This window comes from Chenopodium quinoa, unplaced genomic scaffold (assembly GCF_001683475.1).
Source record: "Chenopodium quinoa cultivar QQ74 unplaced genomic scaffold, ASM168347v1, whole genome shotgun sequence".
In the NCBI taxonomy this organism is placed as follows: domain Eukaryota; kingdom Viridiplantae; phylum Streptophyta; class Magnoliopsida; order Caryophyllales; family Amaranthaceae; genus Chenopodium; species Chenopodium quinoa.
This window is the reverse complement of record NW_018743285.1, coordinates 4,146,590-4,159,350: the sequence shown is the minus strand read 5'-3', so window position 1 is coordinate 4,159,350 and position 12,761 is coordinate 4,146,590. Positions and strand designations below refer to the sequence as shown.

At 28.1% G+C, this 12,761-nt stretch overlaps 1 protein-coding gene across 1 annotated transcript; it reads right to left on the bottom strand.

Moving 5' to 3' along the window:
- Nucleotides 1-674: 674 nt before the first annotated feature.
- Nucleotides 675-3,618, bottom strand: LOC110735796 (petal death protein-like). Its single transcript, XM_021915981.1, has 6 exons — nucleotides 3,299-3,618; nucleotides 2,169-2,242; nucleotides 1,985-2,067; nucleotides 1,733-1,757; nucleotides 1,452-1,618; nucleotides 675-1,349 (listed from the first exon to the last, which is right to left on the bottom strand). The coding sequence occupies exons 1-6, from the start codon at nucleotides 3,502-3,504 to the stop codon at nucleotides 987-989; spliced, it is 918 nt and encodes a 305-aa protein (XP_021771673.1). The 5' UTR covers nucleotides 3,505-3,618; the 3' UTR covers nucleotides 675-986.
- Nucleotides 3,619-12,761: the final 9,143 nt, after the last annotated feature.

Genomic DNA, 12,761 nt, shown 5'->3' with positions numbered 1-12,761 from the left:
TCAAAATAATTTCAAGTCAATAATAACATAGATGTCTTATTTTATACTATTTGAGTAATCTTTTTTATAAATTAAATATATTTTTTAAAAAGTATACTATTATATAAATAAGCGATATAATATCGTATGTCTAAATATCTTGCATTATCAAAAAGGATTATATGACCGTATTTAACATTCAAGCCAAAAAGTTTTTTATCAAACATTTGGACATTGCCCGAACACAAAACTAGTAATAATAATAAATCAAAGCGAAGTCACCTGAAAATCAGGAGCCAAATTTTTTGGAAGTTCCAATCATGAGGGATTTTACCCTGTTGATTTGTTGAATTTATAACGCAAGTGTTTTAACATGAAGATAGTAATTGAAGTGCCCGGATAATTTTTTATTTTTATGTTTTTACGAGGTTGGTACATAACTACATACCAAACTACCAACTACCAAATTATCAAGTGGTCCAAGTTGTGAGTAGAATATTGTCGCAGTAATTTATCTCAAATTATTAAATTTTACGACTAAGAAAAAAAAGAAAAAGAAAAAAAAAAAAAAAAAAACCATCAATGTTGAACTAGTCACCTCACTATTACATACGTAAATGCAACAACGTATTATAAAAGATTTTGTTAGAATTTGATAGATCAACAATTCGTAAAGCATTGGCTCATTATAAATCTAAAGAAAATTGGTAACAATAATTTATTCATTTCATATGAAAAGACAACTCTAGGTTGTATTTTACTATTTTGAACAAGAATAAAAGATTACAATGCATCTAAACTCGCTTTCATTCTAGTAATCAAGCTTACAACATTACTCAAATGCATTTTTATTTTAAACAAATATCAAATAAGTAACAATGACATGAATTAAAATCAACTCACAAATTCTATTGCCATTATTTGGCAAACTAATTCACATAATAGCGTGTTTGAATTTCAATTCTTGTATTATGAAATAATCAACTTGGACCAAGATAACCACTTCTTTAGGATTCCAATGATTTTGGGGTGAAGTTCTTGAACTTTGATTCCATCTCATACCAAGATTCCAAGCTAATCATGTCATTAAATTCGGAGAATGTAACGATTTTGTCCAAATCATCCCTAGTGGTACCCTTGTCCTTAAGAACCTTCATAATTTCAACCAAAGCTTTGGTTGTAGCATAGATTGTTGATAGTGAATGAGCAATCAAGTGGAATCCCATTTCCTTAAACTCTGCTGGTGTGTGCAATGGGGTCTTTCCACCTTCGATCATGTTTGCGATTCTCAAACCTTTGACACCATTCACAACCTCATTGAGCTCATCGATGTTAGCTGGTGCCTCGACAAAGGTGGCATCAGCTCCAGACTATTAACATAATAGTAAATAAAAAAATTATTAATTTGAAAATTATTTCCGGACATTCTATATACTTGTTAATGGGAAAATATGGTCTAAAATGATGCGTACCTCTCTGTAAAGGTTAGCGCGTCTAATGGCTTCTTGAAGACCATGGGGTGCTCTAGCATCAGTCCTTGCTACCAAGAAGAAATCAGAATCACCAATGGCTTCTCTTGCTGCTGCAATTTTAAGGGCATGCTCCTCAGCAGGTACAACACTCTTACCACGCATATGACCTATAAAATAAAATGAACAAGATGTGATTAATTAAGGTCCATCTTAAGTAATCAACTAATTAATTACATTACCATATTGTTAAAAAAAAAATGGTAAATGTTGAAAGTACTTACCACACTTCTTTGGCCACACTTGATCCTGTGGAGAAGTAAAAATTCATTTAATTAATACAAGTCACAATATATATAAATAAAGTTAATGCATTTGATTAGTACGTACTTAGTGTCACTTTCTTTATTAATTACATAAATTACAGATATTGCTCAATTACCTAATCATATTTTAAAAAAAACCTAATCCTATTTTAATTTAACTTCTTGTCTTATACCAATAAATGTAACAATGACACATGGAAAGCTTTTTACCTCAAGAAAGACTCCCTTGGCACCAGCAGCAATCAACTGCTTAATGAACCTTTGCACATTAAGGGGGCCACCACCTCCGGTGTCTGTCGTAATAAATCAAGAAATTACTCGTTTAGTGACTTTATATTAATCTAAAATAATACAATACGAAAGGATAAAATTAAATTTTTTTTTTTTTTTTTACCTCCATCAACAACGACGCACAAACTTGGAGCAGCAGCGGTAATTCTGCTTACAGTCTCCACAACTTCTGCGGTTCTGTATCACAATATTATTCGTGTTAACAATTGCTACAAATGCTTAAAATGATGATTTTTTTTTTGTTATTGTGACTTTATTAATATAAATAATAAACCTATTTTTATCGAAAATAATACAAAGAAATTTAGTAAAATCCTACCTAATTATTTTTCTATAAGTCACAGGTTTCTTTTTCTATAGAAACGTTAGACTAGTTTGTAGTTTCAATGAATGACTTATTTTGCAGCATTAACAAAATTAATCATTAACGAATATCTATCATTGTGGGGGCAAATTTTTTTCAATATTTAAAACGACAAAGAGAATATAAAATTTTTTAAGACACCAAAAATAAAAACAATTAATTAAAGTCCACTTATACACCCACTAAATACAAACATAAAGGCGACAAAGCATGAGTGATTTTGCATATTTCATTATTCAATTTAAAAAAATATATATTTATGTATAAAAACTCAAGATTTATGAATTAATTTAAACTTTTCTACTAGAATAATGTTCTCTATTCTTGATTTTTATTATTATTATTACTTCATAATATTTCTTGATTTACCCATCATCCATGCATGTGATTACATGTGATAATTTCCATTTCTATCAAAATATAATGATAATAGTAATATTATTAATCGTATTAATTATAGATTTAAAAAGAAAACTACTATATTTCTTGAAAGTGGGGAGCAAAATAATTTTGCTTTTGTAAAATTCCATCCAAGTCAACGTACGTCTAAACATTCCCATTACTTTTACCAAAAAGTTAAAGAACAATAATTGGTACTAGTTGGTACTACGGTCTACAATTAAGAGAGCAAACATATTATAACCCCTTATCTTTAAATTTTTAATAAATCAATCATGTGGAATGTACGAACATATTATACCTTTAGGCATTTTAGGCATATTATAATGTCTGACATCGTATGCATTTAACTGGCACGTAAAATAAAGAGTTACTAACCTAGCATGTTATATGTAACACCAAAATTTTTACATTTAATCATTATGTACGTAAAAGAACTAAGAAAGGCAAGGGAAATTAAAGAAACATACGTGAGCAAGCCAAAGTCTGGCAAGCCAAGGAGGGCGGCGGAAACACCAAAACCAGAGACAAAGCAAGCTTTGAAGCCGGTTTTGGCACAAATGGCAGCGGAGAAGGCATCTTGGATACCCGGCATCAATACTGATCCTTCCTCAGCTATTAAACGATGCACGGTTGTCCTCCCTGTCGCAGCATTGGTCTCAGCTAGAGAACCCATATTTTCTACGAGATAGTGGGAAAATAAGAATAAAATCGCGAAAAGGAAGGAGGAAGGAGGAAGGATGAAGTTTATTGATAGTAGTTGAACTGAATGAAGATACCTTACATTGTTGTTCTATTTATAGTAGTAGAGAAGTGATGTAGTAGTAAGACTTGGTATGTAGTAATGGCATTCAAGTAAATAAGAGTCGTTGGGAAATTTTTTGATGTATTATGAGTATGAGTAGTAGTTAATTTAACTTAAGCAACATTTTTTATTTTTATTATTTTATAACAAAAAATAGAGAAATTTCGTGGTTTGGATTATTTAAATGTCAATTTAAAGAAATTGTGTAAGGGTCCCTCCACGTGGTAAATGGCTTGGCAGTACTACGTAGGGTACAAATTTGTCCATGCCATATAACACAACCTACAAAAAAATAAATTAATTAGTGACCTTTATAGGTCATTTAGGGTCAAATAATTATGCTCTTTTCTCTGTAATCTTATGATTTTGTTCTAGCTAATATAGTACATAATAGATCCCTTTCTACACTTTTGAAAAACACTGGCCTCTATATGTGATCATGTGAATACCACACTATTCAATTATTTGTGTATCATGTGTGCTCGTTCTTTCTTTATACTAATCATGTATAGTGTGTTTGTAGATAAAAAGAAAAAAATTAATTCATATCCAAAAAAGCTTCTCCATCCACAAAACGTACGAATTTAAGTTTACTACACACGCATAGATTAACAATATGGTTGGTAAGAAACTAACATTGATGAAAACACTAAGTAAAAGTGTAAAAATGTATGAATTAACCAAATGTTATCTTGTTTGTTTATTGAAAAAGAAAACAATAAGACAGCAAATTAAAATTGTAAAGATATGTGGAAAATTTTGTAGTTTTAGTTGGACCGTTTATTTATCCATAGTTTTCCTTCCAATAGTTCCAATCAATGGAAAATATTGTGAAAACCTATGGAAATCTAAAATTCTTACTAATTTCAATATTTGTCCTTGAATACTAACCAAACAATGGAAAAACTAGGCATAGATAAAAACCAGTTATTTCCATAGTTTTGCTATTTCCATAATTTTACTTTTACATAGATTTTCCCACTATTATTTCAAATCACGTACATGTAAGAAACTAAGAATAGTTGTTAAATAAACTTGGAATAAACAATATGATGAGTTGATAGTGAAATGCTTAGGAAAAGTAGGTAAAACATAAAGGGAATTAGATAGAGAGAGAAAAGGTTATACTTTAAACTTTAAAGTAAGTGTGTATGGATCAACAAATTTATGTATTCATATGAATACTTATCCTTTTCTTTGAAACATAATATTGAAAATCATACATTATTAAAAGAGTATGAGATAGTGGTATTAACGATTGTTTGCCAATTGATTTTGAGGTCAATTGAAGCTTGTATTGGCTTGCATGTTTGTATATATAAGTAACTTTAAATTTAGAACCAATCAAGCCCCAATCAAGCCTATATGAGATTCCATCTCAAAATCAATTAACAATCCGAGAACTCTTTACTGGCTAAATTTTTTCATTCTAATTTTTCTCTTTACCTAGGTCCTTCACTATTGGTCATCATCCATTTTTTTTTTAATTTGATCTGTACTTGTCGCTCTTTAATTATAAATCACACACAAAGTGTCATTTAGCAAATTAATGGGAGCAAATCGAGTAAACAATTACATAGAGTTCATTCTAAGAAGAACTCTTTGTATTAGTAGTATTAATCTAATAATCCGTCAAAGCATACTTAGCTTTCGTCCAAATCTTGTATCTTTACTTAGTTCATTTGACTACCATTATAGAAGTTTCACTATCCAAATTTTTTGTCAAATCATTTTTTTTATCTGTTTTGAGAGAATTTCATCAAGTCACCTTTAACTCAAATGCTCAATTATAGTCATCAAATTATTCCAAAATTGCTTAATTTACAATGCATTACAAGTTACACCACAATTATTGGATCTACTATTTAAAAATTCATATAATTTCCTGATAAGACAATCCAAATTTTGGAATATAAGGGAATATTTCATTTTTATATATGTGCTAAATATGATCTCTTCCACGTCATAGAATCGATGAGATCATTATCATAAATTTGATGGGCCACTAATTTTATTGGCTATAATTTTTTTTTTCCCTTATTAGTTAGTTTTTTAATACTTTTTCCCTTAATAGTTTATTAGTTTTAAAGTTGATGGCTGTTGAATTTTTTCAATTTTGTGGTAAATATAATAAAATAAAGTATTCATATTTAGAACGTAAAGCAATAAAATGGTTGGCGAAGTTACGTATTTAACCAAAGCATGAAAATGCAATCAATTGATCAGTCAAAAATTATGATAGTCCCTACATCTTATCTTACACTAAAATTTGGAGCATAAAGTGATACGTGATAAATATGTGATATTTCTTGCATCTTATCTTATCTTATACAAGTAAATTTTAGACCTTATATCTTATCTCATAAATTGTATACATACATTTTATACACGCCATCTATAAATTAAATAAAAACAAAAGCACGACAGCCACTTAATTTGACAGAATTAGTAAGTTAGGTTTACCATTTTAGTATTATATATCAGTATATATTCATCATGAAGTTAATAAATTTAATTGTACATGTAGTACAATGTCCTGCTTTATTGTACCTAGTTAGCTAGGTAAAGTAATGGTGAAATTTATTTCAATGTAATTGGATTTTCAGGGACATAAGCTTGACTACATGTTGTGCTTGTTTTATTTGTGTTGGTACGTATATATGTATATCCACATCATATTGATGCATGCACATGTACTTGCTACAACGCCAATCAACATATGTGGTGTATGTGTGTGCGCGCGTTGTACTGTGCTTGCATTGAGGGGTTGAGGGTATTTCTAGGTGGTGCTATCGTTACAATTTTAGGGTTGTAGTTTTCTTTTGGCATGGTTGCATGTGCGATTTACATGATTGTGCAACTCAACATTGGCCAAGGGACAATAAGGCGACTTATTTTATTTTGTTAAAAAATAAACATAACAATTTTAGGGTTGTAGTTTTCTTTTGGCATGATTGCATGTGCGAATTTACATGATTGTGCAACATGTTTCAACATTGGCCAACGGACGATAAGACGACTTATTTTATTTTGTTAAAAAATAAACATAATGTCAATTTTAGGGTGATAAATAATTCAATAAGTGCTAATATCAATTAGAAATGAATGAAGAAGTATTGATAATGATAATGTATCAACCCTTTATTGATATATATTTTTTAATAAAATTATAGATTATGTTAAAAAACGGGGGATTAGTCGATCTTTTTTAAACATAAAATTGTTAATGACCAATCTATCTAAGTTTTACATAAATTCCATCTTAAACTGATGAAAAGTATATATGTAGAATTCGACTAAAATTTTCAAACTACTACATCATCTAAACTTCAAAACTTGTTCATTCTAATTAAACTTGAGCTAAACCAAGATTCATATGATTTAGACTTGACCCAAACTCGAGTCTAATCTTATATAATATATATATATATATATATATATATAAAATAAAAAAATTGATCCAGATCACAACGGTCGTTTAAAATATAACTACCATATCATTCTAATGATAAACAAATGAGCGATCCATTTTTTTACACTATAAATTGGACAAATTAGTATTCTAATATCTACAGTGCAAATATAATATTTGAAAATTTTAATCCAACATAAAATAAATATTTTTCGAGAAACTATAAAATAAGAGTAAAAGTTATATAAATGAAACTAAAACTTTGATAAATTTAAAAAATATTGATAATAATATTTTATACTCGCAAAAATAAAGTAATATAATTAATTATTTGGAGAAAAATACGTCAATTATAAACTATATAATCATTAAAACATTATAATTGTCATATTTCAAACGACCACTATACAATATTTATAAGTTTGTCAAACTTGATGTGAATTCCAACTCCATGTCCTTGAATTATTCTAAGGTCCATATTTTACATGCATGTAATTAGTACTAAAAACTAACATGTAATCGGCCCTATCTTTTGCTTTTTTCTATGATGAGTCAATTATATTGTACGAAATCCTATTTTCAACCACCCCAAACCACTTAGCCTCTATGAACTATTTTAATCTTATAGAAGTATCAACTTTTTCACATGTCAAAAACCTAAATAACATATAAAAAAAAAATTACCGTATGACATGATCTATAAACTATGGATGAAATTGGTCAAGCATTTTCTTGCGTTGCTCAATTTTATGAATATGACATACATAAATTAAATATAATTTAATTATAAGTATAATCATAAAATAATTAAGAATCTTCTAATTATTGATTAAGTATACAATCAGCCATGACCATTGGCCATTTAATCTCTACACTCCTAGACAATATTGCTCCTATATATGAAAATGCAGCCATTACCCCTAGGCCCCTAGCTAATTAACTAAATTTTTTGCAGCAATCATGAAATAGGTCCTCTAATGACTAATTTTATTGTAAAATGGTTGTTTTTTTTTTCCTTCTTTTTTTTTTTTTTTTTTTTTTATGTGCTTAGTCTGCTCACTTCATCTTATTGTACAACTGTACGTAGTTGTGATGATTACTTCCTCTATAACCATGCATATGTCTTACTCGCATTACTTTTAACCATTTTTTCTACTAGCATACAAAAAAAAATATTTTTTCTTTGTAAGTACTGTTGGATTTGTCTCAGTATACTATTATAATAAATTGTTTCATTTTATATAATTTTATTTACAATTAATGAAAAAATACGTCGATGATCAAAACTATGCTTTGATATTCAATATATAACAGCAAAAAGTAGATAAATAAATAAATAAATAAATAGAGAGAGTATATCGATGCAATCCAATCCTCAACATGAATAATGTCAATTATTGTGATAAGTGATTACTATTTCAAAGTATCCTTAAATAAATAATAGAATTATACAATGTAACAAGTCTAACAACCTATAATATGTGACAATGTATATATTTTTTTTCTTATTTTTGCCAAATCAAGATAGATGAACATTGTAGTTCGTATGGTACTATAAATGAAATGAGCATTCATTCAGATCTTGAACATTATGGTTACAACAACTATATTACTATAGTAGATATACATAAGGACTAAAGAGTAGGTAGGACCTTAATTTAATTAAGATTCACATTTTAAATAATTAATATACCTTGTGGGGTCGTCTGGTTGCAGTTAACCGTACGACTTATTAGGCGATTTAGTGATTAACACACAATTCTTTTAGTAATTAGGTGATAATGTGATGTAGTAAAATGATGATACTCTTCTTTCAAAAACAACAACAACAACAAAAAAATAAAAAAAAAATAAAAAAAAAATAAAAAAAAAAAATTGATGATACTCTATAAGAGTCGAAAGTTGAAATATTAAGTTCATACATCAACACAAGTGAATTATTTTTCATATATTCTAAAGTTAATACGGGAACAACATTTTACAAAATATATTTAATACTTACATATAGTCATGTATATATAGGATAGAGTTGTATCTTTACCTTACCTTAAATTTTTCTTACAACGAATATAATAGTTATAGTTCATTTAATTATCTTCATGCATCATTTGAATTTCACTAATCTTAACTGCTTTAAACTTCTAATTCAAGTAATATGAACAAATTAAGTGTAAATTCATTGATTGTACCCTTATGCTTGTGAATTGAACATAGGCCATAGTTTGAATTTATCAAAACTTAGTAGTTCTTACAAAAACTATTACTCATAAACTTAATTTTTATGTTTTTGTAAGAAGGTGATGAATGAGATAATAGCTATATGAGTGTCTTCTTTTACCACTTAAGAAAATGTCATTACTATTTTTTGAAGGAAAGACTATATCAATTAATCTCCAATACAGTATAACAAGACAAAGGTGATGACGTGATGTAGTGGTGTTCACCTAAAATACCTGAAATATCCTTTATAAATGGTTAGTGAATATGAATTACAAAGTATAAATTTAGAAAAAAAATTGCGGATAGCATGCACATAGATCTAATATGTATTAATGTGACTCTTGTACCCTTTTAATTTTTAAACGCATTACGGCATGAGCCATGACTGTCCATGGAAAGCACAAGTTTAGAAAAATGTTATGCAGCTATCATACAAGCGTAAGCTTTTTTGGACACTACCTTATTTGTCCATATATATAATTTCAATTCTACGAAGTAAAATAAGTTCTTATCTATAAGGGTGTGTTTGGCATCGTTGTGGTTTTCTTTTTTTTGGTTTTTTGTTTTTCAAAATCATATGATATACATCATATATTGAATAAAAAAATTAGTCTAACTTATTAAAATCTTGATAATTTTGAAAACTGACAACAGATAAGTGGAAACACCTTTTTCTTCTTATTTCCTGTTTTTTGTTTTTATTTTTTTTTTAAAAAAGAAAAGAAAATTGAAAACAGAAAATGATGAGCTAGGTAGACAAAGACAAGGCCACGTAATTAATATTAGTACTAATCTAAAAACACAAGCAATTTATCTAAATAATTTATATTCTTATAGGTGGTAAAATCAATCGATTATGAACTAATACAAAACTAATTCGAAGTAATAAAAATTACGAAGTATCATAGAAGCCAAATATGGCGGAGTATGTGATAGGGTTGCACTTTTAGTTACATTGGTAACCTTCTTATTAAGAGTACCCAAAAATCTACATACTTATTACCAATTATCGTATTGATTAATATACGAACCAATATTATAAAAGCTAAAAATGGCCGAGTATGTGATAGGGTTGCACTTTTAGTTACATTGATACCCAAAATCTTACTAACTTATTATCAATCGTGTTGATTAATATAATTTATATGAAGTACCGAGTATAATTTAACAATTTCTAACTACTATTGATAATTGATTAATCATTCAACACAACTTTAGGTCCAACTAACAACCTGTAATAAACAAAGAAGTAGGACGTAATATGTATTAGGTGGGAAATTATGAAGAAACAAACAAGATTAGCAAATATAATTAATCAAGTTTAGATGGGATCTGATAGACTAATTGCAGCAGCAGGCAAGTTTAACATGATAATTAATAAATAAGATAAGTGCAGATCAAATTTGTCATCAACTTGTTACGGAACATTTTGTTGCAATATGAGAATTTTTGTATTGTATGACATTCAAACTATCACACAATAAAATAATACATACTGTTTTCACAACGTTAAATGGTAGATCCAAAGAGATTTTATGCGTTATAATAATTTAATTTATTAATTGAGGTTTATTTAAAATAAGTAAATCGGTATAATTATTTAGATCTAAGTTTCTAATTGCCAGGTTGGAGGCTACCAATCAATATGAAAGAGCAGCCGTACGAATATGTGGACAGTCTGGAAAGGTTGGAAAAACCCACTTGGACTTTGGGATATATTTTATGCACATGATTAACATTTTGGCGTGTTACATGAACAATTACATATCACTAATTTGGACCAAATTCAGTCAATTTTCGATTGTACCTTGATTTGGATCTTTGATAAAATAATAAGTTGAATTGTGCTAGAAATTGATAGGTATTACCTACAATAGTAATTAAGAATGACTCATTTAAGATAATCATTGTTTCATACTTATCTTTGTCACGCCCAACTTCACTTATTCAGATAAATTTAGTTAAGCTTAGACATACGAAAATTATGTTACTTTACAAAAAAAGAAGAAAAAAATGAATAAATAAAATAAATAAAAAAAATACTAGTGTTATTCAAAGGAGTCTCACTCTCTTATATAATTTTTTAATTAATTTTATTAATTGCAAATGTCTCATCATTTGAAAAAAAAAAAATTTACAATTAAGCAAATTTATTAATTACCAATCTCCCATCTTTTGGGCAAGATAATTTGCTTGGCCAAGTTAATTGTATATTTTAGCTCATATGGTCAAGCTAGTAGCTAGAGACTTTTTAAAATTGCAAGTAAGTACTAGTTATCACAATTGGAGTTGCTCTTAATTGCTACATCTAGTAAAATTATTCTTAACATTTACTTCTTGCACAAAAAAATTAAGATAAATGAGAAATAAGATGTAAAAAGGTGGAGTGGATGTTATTAGGAAAAAAAAATGGATAAAGTACGAAAAAAGTGTTAAAAAGTGGGTTTATGTACGAAAAAAGAAGATTAAGTTTGATAATAGATTTTGGGTATATATAGTGAAAAAAAGTTATGTTAAAATGAAAGTTTTGATGCAGTAAAAATACATAATGTTAATAAATTAAAATTAAGATCAATTCAGATAAAGATAATTGAAACAATGTAAATTGAGTAGAATATATGCTAAGATGCACAAACAACTCTCAGTATATTAAAAACTATAGATATCATAGTTTGATAGAAGATTGGGTTAATTTGTTGAAGCATATATAGGTTTCACAAATATCAAATGTAAGTGCCCCATATTGATAAAGGAAGCAAAAGTTGAAAACGTTACATTTTATAAGGATTACTCCTCTAATATCCTATGTACTGACACAAAATTTTGGAATGAAACATCCTTTGACTTGTGAAATGGCCTAGACTCTCTTTCTTGGTGATGAATGCATGCAAAAAAGGTCTATATGTATTTGACATAAAGTGAGTCAAACTATGGAGAATGAAGAGTTTATTAAGAATGCAATAATGGTTACCCTTAAACATTTATTTAGTTTTTCAATGAGAATATTTGTTTTGATATAGGTATATATTTTGATAAATGAAAATAGTTACTTTGGGAATATTATGTGAATATTTTGGTAGATGGGAATAGTTGCATTGGAAGTAAGTAATATGAGGGTAAATAAGTATATTAAGAGGTTGAAAGTATAGGGGTGAATCTGTAAAATTAGTAAGAAACTTTAAAATGTAACCATAGAAAAGGAACGCTCAAAATAATATACGTAACCATGGAAAAGTGATGGAGAGAGTAGGTTGTTTGCAATATCATATCCGACCTTTACTTGTCACGACATCTCAACTCGTATAGATATACAAAATCTTTCCTCTTCTTGCATGCCCTAAGAAAACTATATTTCGATTCTTTAATTTGAAGCACATTTTTCGATATTTAAAAGAAATTATAGATCATTACTTGCAAATTTATATTTCATATAGAATGGTTGAAATTCCAAGATTGTTTTATATATTCTATCAGTTCTTTTTTTACCTACAACATA

What these genes read in the sequence shown, in the direction of transcription:
- LOC110735796 (XM_021915981.1), bottom strand. Translation starts at nt 3,504, where the DNA reads ATGGGTTCTCTAGCTGAGACCAATGCTGCGACAGGGAGGACAACCGTG. An exon ending in GTGCGTCGTTGTTGATGGAG is followed by an intron (nt 2,068 to 2,168) that starts GTAAAAAAAAAA and finishes TTATTACGACAG; the next exon opens with ACACCGGAGGTGGTGGCCCC. An exon ending in CCAAGGGAGTCTTTCTTGAG is followed by an intron (nt 1,758 to 1,984) that starts GTAAAAAGCTTT and finishes ACTTCTCCACAG; the next exon opens with GATCAAGTGTGGCCAAAGAA.